Source organism: Phocoena sinus, chromosome 18 (genome assembly GCF_008692025.1).
Source record: "Phocoena sinus isolate mPhoSin1 chromosome 18, mPhoSin1.pri, whole genome shotgun sequence".
Lineage (NCBI taxonomy): Eukaryota > Metazoa > Chordata > Mammalia > Artiodactyla > Phocoenidae > Phocoena > Phocoena sinus.
The window spans coordinates 16413604-16433930 of NC_045780.1; the positions used below are offsets into that span (position 1 = coordinate 16413604).

Sequence of the window (20327 nt, forward strand, 5' to 3'; positions counted from 1 at the left end):
CTCTGGCAATTAATTTGGAAGTGACAATTTTATTTTATTTATTAAAAAAATTTTTTATTGGAGTATAGTTGATTTACAGTGTTGTGTTAGTTTCAGGTATACAGCGGAGTGATAATTTTGAAATGTGTTCTGTATTTTAAAGAAAACTCCAGTATTTGTATAAATCAGTCCCTGAGTATGCTGATCCTGGGTTTCATTTCTTTTTTTAAAAATTTTATAAGCGATAAGGACTTTTGTTTTCCTAAGCACTATATCATCACACTTAAATATTATTAATAATACCAGTAACATGTATTTCAAATTTTCCCGATTGTCTTAAAAATCTTTGCTCTTGATTTTGTCTCTTATTCTCTAACAGTTCCACCAGCCCTCCCCACTCCCACTCTTTGCTTTTTCGTGCCATTGATTCATTGGAGAAACCAGGTCATCTGTCCTGTAACATTCTGGATTTGACTGATTGCTCCCTGTGGTGGTGGATAACTTGATCCTGTATCGTCAGTTGTCCCTGTAAACTGGTGGTTAGAACTGAAGGCTTGGTTAGATTCAGATTCAACCTTTCCTTCCCTTTTTCTTTCCTTCCTTTTTTCAATGTTATGTACTTCACATCATGAGGCCCATATTGTCTGGTTGTCCCCATTTACTTACGCTAAGACTGATGTGTGGATCTGTTGGTACCTTGTGACTGTTGGTTCAGAGGTACCCATTAGAATCACTTTAAAGTGTTTAAAAATTCTTAAGAATCTTGGATTCTGATTGAGCAGGTCCTAGAGGCATGGGGAGAGGCATAGATTAAAAAACACATGGAAGAAACCCCCAAACCCTCTACCTTTACTCAGAAGTAGTAAGAATCATTACCTTTAATATATTTAATATGTAACTAGAGTAATAAAATTTACTTTTAAGCAAATGCTTTGGGAAGATATGTTTCGTATGAAATGAAGCATATTTAAATCATTAACTGTGGAGGTGTTTGAGGCTACTGTGGTGTGGTAGAAAAAAATACTGACTTGCGGGACGTCCCTGGTGGGACAGTGGTTGAGAATCCGCCTGCCAGTGCAGGGGACACGGGTTCGATCCCTGGTTTGGGATGCCGCGGAGCAACTAAGCCCGTACGTCACAACTACTAAGCCTGCACTCTAGAGCCTGTGAGCCACGACTACTGAAGCCTGCGCTTCTAGAGCCTGTGCTCCACAACAGGAGAAGCCACTGCAATGAGAAGACGGTGCACCGCAACAAAGAGTAGCCTCCACTTGACACAACTAGAGAAAGCCTGCACGCAGCAATGAAGACCCAAAGCAGCCAAAAATAAATAAATAAATAAAATACATAAATTAATTAATTTTAAAAAAAAAGAAAAAGAAAAAATAGTGACTTGGACCTGGGAGGCCAAATCATTTATTGTCTCTGAGGCCCATTTTTTTTTTTAATCTAGAAAATAGGAACCCTAAGATATTTATCATAGGGTTGATTTAATGATTAAATGAAATGATTTATTTAGAAGCAGTCCAGCACCTGGTGGTGAGTTGTGTTGAAATCTGAAAAGCATTACAGAAATAGATTTTTTTCAATTGAGGTCTTCTTTGAGCAAAGCTTAAGAAAATTGAAGTACTAATATCTTATATGCTATTTTATATATATATATATTTATATATATATATAAGCTTTTGTTTTTTGAGCTTGGTTTTTTTAAATGATAGGAGACTCATGATGTAGTTTTAATATGTATCATTAATGTAGCCTTTTTGGGAGAAATAGTGTTGGAAATCTTATTGTTTTTTTATTTCCCCTTACTTTCAGCTCCATTTACCTCTTAATTCTCCTTTGCCTGGAAGCGAATTGACCAAGGAACCTTTTCGTTGGGATCAGAGACTCTTTGCATTAGTGTTGCGGTTGCCTGGCACGATGTCAGTAGAATCAGAGCAGTTGACAGGTGTGCCTTTAGATGACTCTGCAATCACACCAATGTGTGAAGTGACAGGCGGTAAGTTCTTTGCTGGCAGTAATTCAGTGACTTAAGCAGAGTTTATCTGAATGTTTTAAAGTGTGCATTTCAAAATCTCCATGTTTGTTTTTGTTCAACAAATTAATATTAGAAGTTAGTAGACATAGATGGTTTTAAAACTACATTGATGAAGGTCTTTGATTCGATTTGAATAGGATGTGAATACTATTGGGTCTGATAATGCATAATATTTTTTTTCTAACCATATAGAAAATGCTGGTATTTGAAGTTGTTAAACTTACATTCTTATCTACAAAGATTGCTAATGATTTACAAATGCCGTAGAACTTTTTTCTCTGAAAAAATGTTTTGAGAATCATCTCATTATCCATGTAATGATTAATGCCTGGTTAAGTACAGTTTTCCCCAGAGGCAAAGAGGAAGCTAGATAGGTTAGAGGAAACAGGTAGTGAACTCTTAGCCAGCTAGTCCAGGTGGTCACTGTGCTCAGTGAACATTAATGAAATTCTTGAAACAGAATATGTAAGAGACTCAGAACTTTTATAATGTGGAATTGGTTAACAGGTGGGTTAAATTCATATGGATATGTATTGAGTGCCTGCTGTGTACCAAGCACTGTTCCATGCTTTAGGACTTCCATAGTGAATATGACAGGCATGGTATTCTTGCTTTCATGGTGCCTTTTAGTTCTTGCTTAGGGAATTTGATACTAAAATGTCCAGGTTGGGCATACCACTATTTCATCAGTGTCAGGGGCTGTGACATAGTCTCCATACACTGTCAGTGCTCTATTGAGATTCTATCATAGCCAGCTATGTAAGTTAAAGGAAAATATAAAGTCTAATTTATATTTTAGGTGCCTTTCTTCTAAAATTCTGTGGATTTTGGAGATCTGCAAATTTCACAGACAAAAAGCGTATCCCATATAGATAGGTATGTGAAGAAGATAAGTTAGAGAGAGTGACATAGACATATATACACTACCAAACGTAAAATAGATAGCTAGTGGGAAGCAGCTGCATAGCACAGGGCGATCAGCTTTGTGACCACCTAGAGGGGTGGGATAGGGAGGGTGGGAGGGAAGGAGACGCAAGAGGGAGGGGATATGGGAGCATATGTATATGCATAACTGATTCACTTTGTTATAAAGCAGAAACTAACACACCATTGTAAAGCAATTATACTCCAATAAAGATGTTAAAAAAAAAAAAAAAAAGAAGAAGAAGATAAGTTAGAAGAATATTCCAAAATCACTGTTGGTAATATCTTTCAGTGACCCAGAAAACTTAGTTGGTCAAGGAATTAGGGAGCTTTCCCCAATATACATCCTGAATCTCTTCTGATGTAGTGGTTTATTTACCTTTCTTCATGCTCCTGCTAGCAACAATGGGAAGCTGGTCAAATGTCACTCACCTTTCCATATTATGTGAATAGTATGTTTTCTTCTTTATTTTCAAAGAATGTTGACTAAAAAAAGTTTTGAGGATAAAACACCAGAAAAGTAGAAATAATAGAAAAGCTAACATCCACTGGTGTTGTACTATCCAAATATGTAATCACTGCTAACAATTCTGTGCATTTTTAAACTTGATGATAAGAGTAGTGTGTGTACATTTATTTTTTCCATTATAGAACAATTCATGTTCATTAAGGAAAAATTGGAAAGAAATTTGCCTGTGTTGCCAAAATAACTAATATTTTGTTATATTTTTAATGTATACTTTAAAAATTATATAATTGTAATTGTAAGCATTTTTCTTTTATTATCAAGTAATTAATGAATACTCTATGCCAAATAACTGTTTTTGATCCTGGGAATACAGCAGGAACGATAGACAGAAAGCTTACATTTTTGGACTGTGTGACAGATGAAATCATGTAAAATGAATAAATAATATTTCAGAGAGTTCTCCTTACTATCAAGAAAAAAAAATAGGGTGAGGGTGCAGAATGTAATGAGGCAGAGAATGAGTATTCCTGGGAAGTCTTTTGAGGAGGTGACTTTTTTTTTTTTAACCATCAACCTAAAGGATATGCTTACCCCAGTTTGAATCAATTTAAAATATTGCATGTCCTTGGAGATTGTTATACTCTTTGTCTAAAGAAGTAAATAAAACAACAGTTATTTATAAATTACATTTGCATATCTCTAACCTTGATGTTAAAATCAGTTGTTTGAATAGGGATTAAGTCAGCCCTGGTTGTACCTTAAAAATATTAATCCCTCTAAAATTATTGTTACAGCATGTTCATCAACCCTCTCTCTTTTTTAGATATTTTAGTTCCAGGTGTACAACATAATGATTTGATATTTGTATACATTGTGAAATGGTCACCACATGCTAACTAAGTCTAGTTAGCATTTGAACAGAAATCTGAATAATGGAGTAAGCCATACAAAGATCTAGGTAGAGGAAATAATAAGAGAAGGAATATGCCCCATATTTTTGGGAGCAACAGCAAGGCTGATATGGCTGGAGCTTTTGTAGGGAGAAGTAGAGAGTAACAGGTTTGTTTAGAGGGGTAGGCAAGGGCCAAGTATTGAATAGCCTTTTAGGCCATAATGAATATTTTTTATTTTCCAAGTGTGATGAGAAGTCATTGGAGGGCTTTTTATAGGAGGTGACATCTGATTTCTGTTTCTGAAAGATCACTTCAGCTGTTGGATGAGAATATACTGTAAAGTGGTGAGAATGGAAGCAGGGAGACTAGAAGAGATGATAGTACTTTGATCTAAAGTGTTAGGTTTGGAGGTGGTGGGTGAGAGGTGGTCTGATGGAAAGGAGATACTGAGGGCAATGAGGGAAGAAGGAATCAAGGCTGATTCCTAGATGATTCCGTTGGCCTGAACAAGTGGAGGTGAATGGCTATGCCAAGTACTGAGATGGTTACTCAGAGGAGAAGCAGGTTTGGGAGAGGCGCAGGTATGACATCAAATTTTAAAAATGCCTAATAGACATGTTGGTGGACGTATTGAGGATAAAAAGCTTTTTATAAAAATTGTAAGACTTTTCTAGATTAAATAAATTTAACTTTCTTAGCCTGTATAAGGACTGTTGCCCAACTTAGAAATGTTCCTTTTGTCTCTTATCCATTTTACTAAAATGCTAATCTAGTATACTCTGGGGGAAAGTTTTTTTTTTTTTCCTTTGTTTCACTTTACTGCCTTCAGACTCACTATGTTTAGATTTTTTGGGGGGGATCCTCTAACCACAAGTGAGCCAGCTTCTTGACTTGAAAGTATGTGCTTTTCTCACAAATATTATTAGTGATCCCAGAAACTTTATCCTTCAATACAAGGTGTTAAACATTCCAAGAGGTGAGTTTTGACATAAAGAATAAGAGAAACATGACATAGGTTATAGGTTCACTTTGTAAAGATGGCAAAATTTCCTTTAACTTTCAAAAGAATTAATGAATTTTTGTTATTTTCTAAGTGACTCAAGTTTATTTTTTCTCCAATTTTCATAAAATGTCTTTGTTAGTAATTTTATTTCATACTAAGATCATAACCTCTTATATTTTCCTAATCAATTAGTTGATGACACAGGTTAGGGGAGTAGAGAGGATTGCCACAATTTTATACTTAAGAACTTTTGTTTTTTATTAACATCTTGGGAATATGCTTAAATATCATGAAATAAGATATTGAACCTTTATATAATCTTCTAAATACTTCCTGTGTTAAGACGGTCAGCCTTTTTATGTATTGTTTTATGTACATGTTTAAATTGACTAAAAAAATTTTAATTTGCCAATTCTTTCAAATAAGTGTGGTTCCATATAGGCTTTCTACTTTAAAGTAACATCATGGTTTTCAGGGAAGAACGTATGTCCAGATGAAAGTGTCTAATACCTTGTAAGGGTTTGAATCTTGGCTGCACTACTATACTAACTTGAATAAATTAGTTAATCTCTCCATGCTTTAGTTTTCTCATTTGTAAAATGGAGAAAGTAACCAATAAAATTGTTGCTAGGATTGGATAAATTAATAGAGTGATTAGAATAGTGCCAGGTACATAGACACTCAGTAATTGGTGAGTATTTTTATAAGTGTGGCTCTTATTGTTGTATTCAGGGTAAGCCATTTGTTATATGTTGCTTGTTATTCTAAGCTGACTGAGGATTTGAATCACTCTACTGCCTAATGTTCTCTTTTCTGAGTAGCCTTTAGCAAATCACATGTTGAGTGTAAATTGATATGAGTAATTTGATATGTCAAATATAATAATATAACGTGTTTGGTAATAATTGGTTGAATTTCTTAAGGAATAGGACTTTTTCGTATTGAGCTTATTGCAAATAACATTGTAAGATGTTTGATTAAAGATTTTTAGTTGTCATGGTTTTCAGCACTGGTCTAGATCAGTACAGATAATAGAAATATAAGTTATATATATAATTATAAATTTTATAGTGTCACATTAAAAAGAAACTGATAGGGAATTCCCTGGCGATCCAGTGGTTAGGACTCTGCACTTTCACTGCCGAGGGACTTGGTTCAGTCCCTGGTTGGGGAACTAAGATCCCACAAGCTGAGTGGCGCAGCCAAAAAAAAAACCACCAAAAAACTAAAAAGAAACAGGTAAAATTAGTTTATATAATATTTATTTAAATCAATATATTCAAAATATTTCAACGTGATATTGGTAATTAAAAATTATTCAGGGATTTTACATTATCTTTATATTACATCTACAAAATCAGGTGTGTATGTTATAGTTACTGTATATCTCAATTTGGACTAGCCGTGTTTCAAGTTTTCAGTAGCCATATGTGGCCAGTGGCTGCAATATGGGACAGCACAGGTCTAGATATATTTATTGAAAAATCCCTGTTTAAGAAGTCTTTTCACTGGTATTTTTTCTTAATCACTAGCATTTTAATGCTTCTGAACTAAAAATTTCATAGGTTAAAATATTCAAGAGGGAAATTCACTTAAGATAGGTAATTTCTAAGTATGCAAGCCAAATGAAATTCAGAGAAGCACATGCTACTATCTATATATTAAAGTGCAAACACTTAAAATATGCAGTACCTACCAGCAGATCAATTAAATAATTATTGAGTATCATCTATGTCCTTAGCATTAATCTTTAGTGATAATACTTTTGTTAAGCAGGAGTAAGATTTTGGGGGTTCGTTGCCAGATGTTGTATATGTGTAATAAAGATAAATTGTTTTGGAAAACAGTTGGAGATAGTTTTTTTTAATTTATATATATTTTAAAATCTCATTTCATGTAATACATTGTGTATATATGTAATGATTTTTTTCATTGTGGTTTGCTCACACAAAGATTTCTATTTTCCACATACCTTTAATTACAAAGAAAAATTTACATACTCTCACAAAATGGAATTGTTGATTGATTGAGAATAGCTATTTTTGTTTTGTTATTCTTCTATTAGATAATGAAAAGGTCAGACTTTATCATTGAACTTTCGTTAGTCAGTATTGTCAAAAACCCTACTATGGTTCTTTTTTGTTAAAAGTAGGAATTTTTGCAACTTTATTCTTTTTATTTCAGGCCGTTCATACTCTGTATGTTCTCCAAGAATGCTTAATCAGTGTCTGGAGTCCTTGGTGCAGAAAGTACAAAGTGGAGTGGTAATAAACTTTGAGAAAGCAGGACCAGATCCTTCCCCTGTAGAAGGTATTATTGTACTTCTCTTATAGACATTGTAAACTGGCTTTATCAAGTATTCAACTTGAACTGAAAAATTACTATGATTTGGCCTTGTCAATGTTAAGGTCAGATTATTAAGATGACAAAACAGCTGTTGGTAAAGAGGGAAGATTAAATAGGAAAGTCAAGGTAATATGACAGTGGTTTGGTAGCATCGCATTTTTATACTGGTTGTTCATAGCCTGAAAATTTATAAGCGCCAAAACCCTTTTTAAACATTGACAGATTAGCATATTTCCTTTTTAGTATTGTAATGCTGACTCTCTCCAGTATATATGCTTCTTCCATGTCCCTTAATTCACAAGAGTGTTCAACCCTAAGTGTTTATTTAATTCCTTAGCTACATTTTTTCTAAAGATCAGACTGATCAGAACCAAATGGTTGGTGTGGTTCCCAAAATGAGAAACCAGCCTTTGCCATTCAGCTTGATCCTTTAAAGTCTAGCTGAGCCCCACCTGGCTTTATTCTAATATTTTGTGATCATGAACTATTTATATTAGCCAGAGGGTATAAGGAGTTTTACCAGAACCAATGGACAGTTTACATCTGGACCTTCTGCCTTGTATGATGTAGCTTATGACAAGAATTAGAAAGTCATTAATGGCACTGGCAGAGGTGATCCACTAGAGTGGGTAATTGGGAGAAGAGAAAGGTCATAGAGATGAGAAAGTGGTACCCTCAGAAGGGATTATAGGGAAGGAGCAGAAGATGGTAAGATTATATAAATCGCATACTGTGTCTGGTTTAAAAAAACAAACTTAAAAAAAATTGAATTGTTACACATGGAATATATTTATTTTTAAATTATTTTAGGACTTTGCTTAGAGTTAGGCACTAAGTAAATGTTTACTGAACTGTTAAAGAGAGTTACCGTTTTCTAGAATTGTTTTAGATTAAAGGTAGGCACTCAAATCTGGATTTTCATATTAACTTTTCATTTTAGTTATTAGGCTTTAGTTAAAAAGATTGATTTTAAAGAAATATTCATTTAGCAATACTTACCTAGTATTTACTAAGCCAAGCATGATGGTGAAGAAATTGAGTGTTTGCCCTTATCATCTAGTGGGGAAAACATGTCATTCGTTAAACAAGTATCTACCATAAAGTATGTTTTACATAATCTGATTGGACAAGGAAAAGATGCTGTGGGACTTCCTTTCACCTATTGAACTCATAGTTGGAATTTGCTGATGTTAGTCTCTAGTGAATTCTGATATAATCTAAATGTTAAGCCTTGGTCATGATAGTATTCTACCATTTAAGAAAAATAGGAAAATCCAGAATTGAAGAAGTATTAAGACATTTTCACTAAGTAATAGTAGATATAATTTAACTGCTTATGTTTTTCCTTTAATGATACATACTTTGCTTTGATTTCTTTGCCGTAGATGGGCAGCCAGATGTATCAAGGCCTTTGGGATCTCAGCCTTGGCATAGCTGTCACAAACTCATATATGTCAGACCAAATCCTAAAACTGGGGTTCCTATAGGCCACTGGCCTGTTCCAGAGTCTTTTTGGCCAGATCAGAATTCTCCAACACTAGTAAGTACCAGAGAGACTGTGACTTTGTAATAGTAACCATTAATTGCTTTTCCTACTAGTTTTAAGTGCTCCCGTCAGTTAAAGGTGTGGCTGCTGTATAGGAATTAGACAAGCGCTCAAAGTGCACTGATGAGCTGTTACTTGCTTAAGTGTATTGTATTGTTCATCAGGAAGTAATAGAGAAGAGGCATCTGTCTCCTTTAGAATCTAACATTATGCTTATGCTTTTATTATTGGCATCTGGTTACAGAAGCATAGATATAACGAGAGCTTCTCTTTGGATTGTAAATATAATGTAACATGAGGATTTGTCTCTGGGACATAATATACAGTTTAAATGAAGGCTTAGAAAATAATTCTGATGGTTTGCCTGCAATCTTTTAGGACTTAGTCTTAGAAATTCATGTTGACTTGCATAGTTTTAGTTATATTCAGTGTTTTCAGTCTGGGGGTTTAAGGTAGCAAAGATTTTCTGGTCTTGTTTATAGGAATTATTTTTAGAAACAGTGAGGCTTGTTGAATGATCCTGGTGAATTATCAGTGTTCACTGTATGGTTCTTATAATAATAGGGTAAATTTGTACAAATATCTATTAAATCTTGTTAATACCCTTTTTTCAGATTAGTGTTTTTTGTAGTAATTGAGGACGCCATGGGATATGACAGTGGTTCTTTTGATGTTACCTTTAGAAGATAAGAGTTGTATTTCAAAGATCATTAAGCAGTCTTTAGTAATGTTTCATGCAGCTATCATTTATGAGTTAAATTGAACTCTTTTTGAATGAAACCTTTTATGTTTTAAACCAATATCAACTCTTTAGGATAATTTTTACTTTTATTCTATACAAGGTCTATAAAGTGATATTTCCTTTATTCATTAGGGATTTAATGTAGTATATGAAATTAAGTTTTTATACATTTCGGTGAGGTATTGTCTTTCTTTTTTGGATTGAACCATCATAGTTTTTTAGTCTGGCTTTAGAGAAGCTCTCAATTTCTTTGGTCATACTACTTTCTCCTCTAGAGCCCTTTCAGAATTCTTATGGAACAGATATCATATTTATATGAAATATTATATTGTTGGTTATTCAGTCTATTATATTTATTTAACACCTACAGTAGTTAAATAACAAGTACATATGGTACTTGTTAAGTCCTAATAGGAAGAATTCCAAAACCAGTATCACAAGCATTATCTATTAATATTGCTCTAGTGGTCTATTACAAATTGTTACATGCCATAGAGGATTTTGAAGTGTCGGTAGGATTTCAGTTGGAGGAGGAAACTGTGTGAGAAAAAAGTATGGAAGTAAAAAAGAACAAGGTGCATTTAGAGGAATGGAAAGTAACTGTGAGGATAGGTGGGTCATAATATGTATGTAGGACATTGAGAGTACTATTAAATAAACCAAATTGCTTATGACTTTACATGCAAGGTTAAGGAATTTGAGCTTTCCTTAATAGCGTTCATAGAACTGAAGACATTTTTAACAGAGTGTTCCTTTAGGAAAATTAATCTGGTGGTTGTTACATGAACTGGAAGGTAAGCTATTTACCTAGAGGGCTATTGCTTTGGTTCACTTAATATAAGAGTTTTAATTAAGATGATGGAAGAGAGAATGATTAAAAAAAAAAGAGAGAGAATATTAGAAAGAACTGGCAAAATTTAGTAACTGAAGGATATTTGAGGGGAAATGAAATTTATATAAATAATAGTATTTCATATAAGAAGTATTGATACTGAAATTAAATGTGATTTATTAGAGACTGGTTCTGAATTTGAATCATGGCTCTACCAGTTATTAGCCATATATCTTTGGTTAATTATATTCTCTAAGCTCAATTTCCCATCTGTTAGAGATAGTAACTCCTATCTCATAGGATTATTTTGGGGATTAAATGAAATAATAAATGCCCCCCCTTTTCTTTTTGGATCTCAATATTGTCATCCAAAAAAATAGATGAGTTTCACAGACCCATTCAATACACTGTATGTCAGGTACATGCTAGGCACAGGAGCAAAACAGTACTTCCCCTCTGGAACCTTACCATTCCATAGGAAGGTCAGTCATATAAACATAATAGAGTACAGTGTGCTGTCATAGGGGGCAGAGCAGAGCCCAGAGGAGGTGGTGCCTAACTGCCTGGTATGTGTTTGGGGTACATGGTGAGACTGTGTCAGGGAAGAAGTTTCTTAGAGGTTGGTACTTGCCTTGCCAGTTCAGTCTTCAAAACTTAGTTTGTTTGCATTATGCAAGGGGGAAAATAGTAAAGCAGCTTGTGATAACATGAAACACCGGGGCATGAAAGATAATGATTTGTTTGGGCAACTGCAAGTCGTTTTGGTATGGCTGGAGCACAGGGTATACATGGTGTGGTGGTTAAAAGGCAGATGGGGACTGTATTGTCAAGGCTCTTTGTAAAACAATATTAAAAGAAAAGAATCTGGCCCTAATTTTAGGTGGTTGGCTGCTATTTTTACCCAATCATTTGAGTTAGGAAAATTACATGATTATATTTATCTTCCATGGCCATGGGATTGATTGGAGGGGGCTGACTAATTAGGGAGACTAATTAAAAATGAACAGTTGTACTAATCTAGTCTGAGAAATGATGAAGGCATGAATTAGAGTGGTAAGAAATAGAAGGTAAATTTTTAGAGAGATGAGAATTTAGCATTGACAGAGGGCAGTAACTAAAATAGTGAGCATCTGCCATGTTTATGTGTTCTGCTAAGTGGCTTAGAATTTGTGGTATCATTTAATCTAGTTCTTTGTGACAGTTAAGTATGGAGGATAAGAGGGCAATATTAAGGCTAACATCTAGGTTTTTTAGAACAGGTTTTGTGGTTTGGGGGTGAAATAATGAATAATAATGAACTTGAGGGACCTATAGAAAATTCAGGTTATGTACAGTAGGTAGTTGGATACATAAGAGAAATGAGAGAAATCTGGTCCCTATACAGTAGATTTGGGAGCCACCAGTGTATGTAGATAGTAACTGAGGCCAAAAGGAGTCCTTTATAGCTATGAAATTCCACATTATTTCTTCATAGCTCATATTTTCTTCACCAGTCTTCACTTGGTGAGATTTTTAGGAAGGAGACTGTTAAGGGGGAAATAGAGTAACTTGCTTTTTTTTTTTTTCCTTTAAAGTATTGTGGTTTTTGTGGCTCTACAACAGGGCCTCCAAAGTAGGGTGTATTTAACACAGGGGTAACCAATATAGTCTGCTGGAATAGGGAAGGGAAGCATTAGAACTTCCATGTATGTTTACTCTTTTCTATTTTTAATATTATTTTGGTATATATTTTATTATGTACCTATAAATTAATAATTTACAAGTATAAATATATATATGCCCTAATATATTGTATATTCAAAAATTTGTACTGATCAATGTGTGTCATCAATTTCGAAGCCAAGTAGTTAAATTGCTACAACTGAGGACTTAGGAAGGTTTCTATTAAATTAGTTGTTTCTTATATATAAAAATTAATGAGCACTTATTTAATTCCAAAATTTTGCATTTAATTTTTCTGATAAATCTGATTTTAAGACTTAACAAAAATTTTAATTCTGTATAGATTTTGAAGTGTCTTTTTTTCTTGTGAATATTATATAATTTAAGCATTACATTTTAAAGTATTTTCTTTCAGCTTAGTGGTGCTTTTGGTAGTAAATTAAATTCTCACTAGCAAAACTGAGAAACTGAGTAAACTTTGGTAGTGAGGGATACTAAAAAGGAGTTTGTTTCTGGTACTTTGTGAAAGAGTAATAATAAGACTTTCCCCTCTAGCCACCTCGTACATCTCATCCTGTAGTGAAGTTTTCCTGTACAGACTGTGAACCGATGGTTATTGACAAATTGCCTTTTGACAAATATGAGTTGGAACCTTCACCGCTGACTCAATTTATCCTGGAAAGAAAATCTCCTCAAACCTGTTGGCAGGTGAGCTGAACGACTATAGCAGTTTAAAATTTTATTTATTTAATTTTTATTGAGAGTATAATTGATTTACAGTGTTGTGTTAGTTTCAGGTGTACAGCAAAGTGAATCAGTTATACATATACATATATCCACTCTTTTTTTTTCTTTGTTGCTGCGCACAGGTTTTCTCTAGTTGCAGTTAGTAGGGGCTACTCTTCGTTGCTGTGCATGGGCTTCTCATTGCGGTGGCTTCTCTTGTTGTGGAGCACGGGCTCTAGGCGTGTGGGCTTCAGTAGTTGTGGCACACGGGCTCATTAGTTGTGGCTCGCGGGCTCCAGAGCACATGCTCAGTAGCTGTGGCGCATGGGCTCAGTTGCTCCGCAGCATGTGGGATCTTCCCCGACCAGGGCTTGAACCCGTGTCCCCTGCATTGGCAGGTGGACTCCTAACCACTGCACCACCAGGGAAGCCCTATCCACTCTTTTTTAGATTCTTTTCCCATATACGCCATTACAGAATACTGAGTAGAGTTCCCTTTGCTATACAGCAGGTCCTTATTAGTTATCTGTTTTATATATAGCAGTGTGTATGTGTCAATCCCAGTCTCCCAATTTATCCCTCCCCACTCCCCACACCATAAGTTTTATTTTTTACACCTGTAACTCTGTTTCTGTTTTGTAGATAAGTTCATTTGTAGCCTTTTTTTAGATTCTGCATATAAGCAATATCATATGATACTTGTCTTTCTGTCTGACTTACTTCACTCAGTATGAGAATCTCTAAAAATTTAGTTTGATGTTTCTTAAAAAGTTAAATTGAATCCGTGGTTTATATAACATTCTGTAAAGGTTATTAAATGTGAAGTTTTAACTACTCCTTTTTAACAGGTATATGTAAGCAATAGTGCAAAATATAGTGAACTTGGCCATCCCTTTGGTTACTTGAAAGCCAGTACAGCACTGAACTGTGTCAACTTATTTGTGATGCCTTACAATTACCCAGTCCTCCTTCCCCTTTTAGGTAAGTTATTCTCATCACATTCTCTGTGGCTTAGCATACATACAAATTTTTCCTAAAAACAAACTTTGGGAACATCCCTCCGTTTCTAAGTCTTCTTGTCTTCTGGAAATTAATGAAGATTTTTTTTTTTTAATACTCTAAAATACTGAAGCTGTATAAGGTTGTGTTATAGCAACCCCTGCATGTTTCTGGTAAATTGGAAGTCAGTGTCAAACTACCTTTGATTCTGCAAACTATTGAAGATATTATATTTTAAGTTTCTAAATTAAGTATTCTCTAAGTTTTTTGCAATTAGATTTCTTTCTTAGTTAGAATTAGTAATGCAGGCTTTGTATTCGGTAAATAATTAGACATTTTGTAGAAGCATATCATATTTATAAGATCTGAGTATTTTCTAAGGATTTATCTGTACTTTTAATTTTCATTTGGCAAATATTTTTAAATGATGAATTTGTTCTAAAATAATATGATAAGCCTAAAGTTGGTTTCTGGGGACCATTTGACTATAATTTTTTGAGGGGTACTGTTGGAGAAGACATCTTTCCCTTCATGGAACTGCATCAGATTTAAAGATTACAGACAAAATATTAATAGGTATATTTTATAGAAAACATTATGCATACTTTGTTTCTGCCTTCAAATCTGTTTCATATATAGATTTTCCTTGTGTATTTTCTGATTCTACCTTTATTATTACATTTAATTTTAGACCATAATTGGCACCTTTTTATTTTTAAAGTGGTATTACTACTCAAAAATGCCAGAATCAAAAATTTTAACCACCTTTAATTTTGTTAAAAATATAGGTCAGATGTTCCTCTCTCTTATATAAGTAAGAAAGCAGACTTTAAAAATGAAACTTATTTGACTTGATTTTCATGTGTGAAAACAATGAATGATGATAGTTTGTTCACATTATAAATTTATAGATGACTTGTTTAAAGTACATAAGGCAAAACCAACATTGAAATGGAGACAGTCATTTGAAAGTTATTTGAAGACAATGCCTCCCTACTATCTTGGGGTAAGAATATTATTGTTAAAAATAGAACTTGTTATAAAATTTTATATTATGCTTATAGTTTACTATAGGTATTAAAACTTATTTATTGCTGTTATAGAATAAATGTCATGAAAATTGAGTGTACAAATGACCCATATAAATGTAATGGGAAAGAAATGTTTCAGTGATTTGCAGAATAATGATGATGATGATGATAATGAGAATATATATATATAATGCTTACCCAGGCCTGGTTCTATCCTAAGCACTTTACATGTATTAACCTCATTTAATTTCTATGGTAACCCTATGAGGCAGAAACCACTGTTCTTATATCACAGATGAGGAAACTGAGGCACTAAAAGATAAAATAATTCATCCAAGGCTACATAGCTAATATTTGGGGGTCAGGAATTCAATCCCAGGCAGGCCTGGCTTTAGAATTTAAGCTTTTAACCTCAGTTGTTATACTAGCTTTTTAAATTGCAGTTTTATAATTATTTCCCTTTAAGGGTACAAAAAAAGGTTTGTGTTGCATTATTCCCTAAACCTCCAGAAATATTGCTTAAAACCTATATATCATAATAGATAGGACCAATAATGCATATATTATTAAATATATTACTTTATTTATTTTGTGAAAAGTAGCTTCTTAACAAAAAGGCCTACACTAAAAGCACTTTAAAACATTACTTCTGCTTTTACTGCAGGAATGTTACAGTATTTGACTGGAACTAATCTTTCTAAATGGTCCCTAATAAGAACACTAATTTCTTGAGCTTTGAAAATCATATGTTATAGTTGTAAGAGAAAAGTTGTGTGTGTCTAGCACATAGTGCCTGCTATGTAAGAGAGGGAAAAGGAAGAAACACTTGAATGTGAACTTGCATATGTTTGACTCCTATGTTTCATAGCAACTGGGAGGATTTAGCCAAAGCCACATGAATATTAAATATCAGATCTGGGATTTGATTCCAGTTTGACACCAGTGCTTTTATACACTTTCTAATATATCATTGGGTGGTTATCATCCTTTTTCTGACTCTGTCCCATTCACATGGGCTAGACAGTCCTGCTAGTAATATTTTTCCTTGCACAATGTGGCTCTCAATTAGTCCTTACAATTGAAAATCACTGTATCACATCCATAGTAAATATTAGATGATTTTTGCCTCCTCGTTTTTCCTTCAGAGCTTGTTTCTGTTTTTTCAGCTCAGCTAATGATAATAGTAGTAATGATTAATACCTACTGAATGCTTACTGTGTGCCAGATGTATTTACATGTATTAATTCATTTAATCCCATGACAACCCTATGAGGTAGATACTACTATTATCATTTTACAAATGAGAAACTTAAGGCACAGAGGGGTTATATTACCTGGTACGGGGTCACAAAGCTGGTAAGGGGTTGAGCCACAACCCTTCCAGTTACCCAAGGTAGAAATCTTCTATTTTCCTTGACTCCTCTTTCTACTTACCACCCAAGTTCTATCAAATCAACCTCTGCAATGTGTCTCCTGCCCTCTTCTTCTAAACCTAGTGTCTCCAATGGTGCTAAGAAGTCCAGGACTTCACCCTTTCTTGCTCTGGGTGTTGTTATTATAGCCTCTCATCCTTGTTTAGTATTTCAAACTGCCTTTCATACCACTGACAAACATTTTAATGAAGTACAAATATGATTATGTGACTCTTACTGAAGAAAAGGAGACATTTTGGGAGGTGAAATTTTCAAAATTGACAATACATATAGCTATAAGTTTTTGACAAGCTCAGGATTGAGTGGTATTTTCTTTTTCCCTATAGCCTTTGAAGAAAGCTGTTAGAATGATGGGAGCACCTAACCTAATTGCAGACAGTATGGAATATGGACTTAGTTACAGTGTCATTTCATACCTCAAAAAATTGAGTCAGCAGGTAATGTTAAGAAATAGAGCCATTAAGTATTTTGAATGGTTTTGGCTAAGGTGGTCAATAGGCCAGATGTTAGTTCTTGATGATTCTAATAGAATTCCATCATATTAATGTATTACATTTTAAAACCATGTATATCATATATTAACATAATTCTGTCTCAAGTAAATGGTATGCTATGTTTTGAAATGATAGTTTCAAGCAGTAATTCCTAGTTTGTGAAAATGGCTTTATTAATGTGGTCCTAGCTTTCCTGTATGTGAACATTCTTTGTTTTCTTTGGGGAAATTTATGTTAGAAAGTTGTTTTTCTTAGACAAAAAAGTCAGTTTCTTTTGCTTTATGTTTTAAACCTATAGCTTTTTCTTTCAAAATGGGAGTTTCTTTTGAAATATTTGTAAAAATACTGAATTTTGTCATTTTGGGCATACATCACATTAATAGATACTATAGTAGTCAAGCAGTGTACACTTTGACTGCCAAGTTATTAAAATTGTATAAAACACAATTTTTCCAGTACTCCTGCCATCTCTACTTCAAGTGCTAATTGAAATGTAGGTTGGAAAGAGTCAAAATATTGCTATTTGCTTTCCAGTGAAAAACTCCATCAGTGTTTGCCGTATCTATGAACATTTAGTTATGTGCTAGTAATAATGTCTTTAAGTAAATATTGTTGAGATTTTTTTTTTCTAATTTTATTTCACCTCTGAATTGGAAATATATTTTTTTATTTAGGGTACATTTACATTTCATGGTTTAGGTGTAGTGGGTATTTAATAAATAAAATAAATTGAAGTTGTGTTTGTGAACCCTGCTGTAAAACGTAAGAATTGTGATGATTTAAAATCATAAGACATTATTGTTTAAACTATGTTCAGTTTACCAAGGACTTGACATAAACTTCTCTACTTAAGTAGAGTTTTTAAATTTCTTATGTACTTTTTAAATATAATAAATACTTAATTTATGGAAGACCAAAACGATTAGCATTTAATTTACCACTTCAGATTATGTCAAGACAACTTTTTTTTTTTTTGCTTTAGGCGAAAATAGAATCTGATCGAGTCATCGGTTCTGTAGGCAAAAAAGTAGTACAGGAAACTGGAATTAAAGTCCGAAGCAGATCACATGGTTTATCAATGGCTTATAGGAAAGATTTTCAACAGCTGCTCCAGGGAATTTCAGAGGATGTTCCTCACAGACTGCTAGACCTTAATATGAAAGAATACACTGGGTTCCAAGTTGCTTTGCTCAATAAGGTAATGGTTATAAGAATTTAGTACTGATATAGTTATAGTCTGTTATATTGTTGAATATGGCAAATTTTCTGTTAACTGATAGTTTGTCCGAACTTCTGTACCTCCGCAGAATAATGATCAATTATATTATTATTGAATCATTAGATTTTAGAGTTAAACACTGTACATGGTGAGTGGATGAATGGATGGACTGCAAAGAGCAAACCATCCCGTTCATTTTATAGACGAGAAAACAGGCTTAGAGATTGCCTAAAGTTACATAGCTAATGGTAGAGTTCACTGTAGTTTGGTACTTTTATACTGCTGACCTTGGGTACACAGCATGATCCTGAAGTGCTTTGTGAATACTCATTAAAAAGATCTTCATCCCAGTAGTCTTTTTTGTAGAAACAGGCTGATTCTAAAACTTATATGGAAGTGTAAAGGTCCTAGAGTAGCTAAAACAATTTTGGAAAAGAATAAAGCTGGAAGCTTTGCACTATCTAATTTTAAAAGTTACTGTAAAGCTACAGCAATCAACATGTTGTGTTGTTGGCATAAGGAAAAATATATAGATCAGTAGAACAGAAGTAGGCCCTCACACGTAGAGTCAATTAATTTTTAACAAAGGTGCCAAAATAATTGAGTGGGTTAGGAGACAGTGTTTTCAACAAATAGCTTGGGAACAATTGGCTATCCATATGCAAAATAATGAACTTGACCCTTACCTCACATTACTTGAAGTGATCATAGTCATACATGTAAGAACTGAAACTATAAACTTCTACAACAGAACAGGAAGAAATCTTTAAGATGTTGGATTATGGGTCAATGAAGATTTCTAAAATACAACACACAAAGCACACACACACACAAACTTGATAAATAGAACTTCATTAAAATTGAAATTTTTGTCTTCAGAAGAAACTTTGATGCTTCTCCCAGGCAAGCTATAGCCTGGGAGAAAAGCGTGTATTGAATAAAGAACTTGTTTCAAAATATATAAAGAACTCATAGAACTCAGTAATAAAAAGACAAACATCCAATAAAAAAAATAGACTAAATATTTGAACAGACAGCTCATATACAAACTTGAACAGGCACATAAAAAGATGTTCAATATTATTAGCCACTGTGGAAATGCAAATTAAAACCATATGAGATCCCACTTTATGCCCACTAGAATGGCTAAAATTTAAGACTGAAAAATATGAAGTGTTGGTAAGGTTGTAGAACAACTGGAATTCTTATACATTATTGATGGAAAATAGTTTGCAGTTTCTTAGGAAAGGTAAATATTGCTATATACCAACAGTTCTGCTTGTAGGTATCTACCGAGATAAATGAAAATATGTGTATATAAAGGCTTTGTATGCAGATGTTCATAGCAGCATTAGTAACAGCCCCAAACTGAAAATGGACCAAGTGTTCATCAACTGGTGAATGGATAGAGATATGGTATATCCATGTAAAAAGGAAAAGACAGTAAAAAGGAATCGACACCAATACACGAACAACATGGTTGAATCTCAAAAACATGCTCAGTGAAAGAAGCCAGATAGAAAAGATTGCATATTGCAAGATTCCGTCTATAAAATGGAATGTAGAGAGAAGGAAAGTAGATTAGTGGTTGCTTGGGGATAGCAATAGAGATTGACTACAAATGGGCACAAGGAACTTTCTGGGATGATGGAGATATTCTAAAACTGGATCGTAGTGGTGGTTTCACAACTATACATTTATGAACACTCATTAAACTGTTTACGTAAAATGGATAGTTTTATGGTATGTAAATTATATGTCAAAGCTTTTATTTACTTCTCTTAGCCAGAATATGTAATAAAATCTTGGACAGATATGAGTTTGAGATTATTTGGTTGAGCCTCACTACCAAATTTTTATCTTTTGGTTATTAAAACAGTACAGTAAGATTGCATCATATCTCTTTATTTTTTTAAGCTAGTTAGTTAACTTGTGTATCTTATTTTCAAAGCTATGCTGCAGGCTAGAGATTTCAGTCTCTTAATTCT

The 20327-nt window shown here is 33.7% G+C and overlaps 1 protein-coding gene across 6 annotated transcripts in view; it reads left to right on the forward strand.

Annotated features, from left to right (window-relative positions):
• The window catches only part of INTS6 (integrator complex subunit 6), a 111423-nt gene that overhangs the window by 58492 nt on the left and 32604 nt on the right, over window positions 1–20327 (forward strand). For all 6 annotated transcript variants that reach the window (XR_004346673.1, XM_032611210.1, XM_032611209.1 and 3 more), the window contains 8 exons: window positions 1798–1981; window positions 7494–7619; window positions 9041–9195; window positions 12993–13145; window positions 14012–14144; window positions 15074–15168; window positions 16953–17063; window positions 18103–18318. Coding sequence is in view for 5 of the 6 variants with exons in the window: in XM_032611210.1 (XP_032467101.1) it covers window positions 1798–1981; window positions 7494–7619; window positions 9041–9195; window positions 12993–13145; window positions 14012–14144; window positions 15074–15168; window positions 16953–17063; window positions 18103–18318 (1173 nt within the window). In the remaining variant the exon portion in view is untranslated. The remainder of the gene's footprint in view (window positions 1–1797; window positions 1982–7493; window positions 7620–9040; window positions 9196–12992; window positions 13146–14011; window positions 14145–15073; window positions 15169–16952; window positions 17064–18102; window positions 18319–20327) is intronic.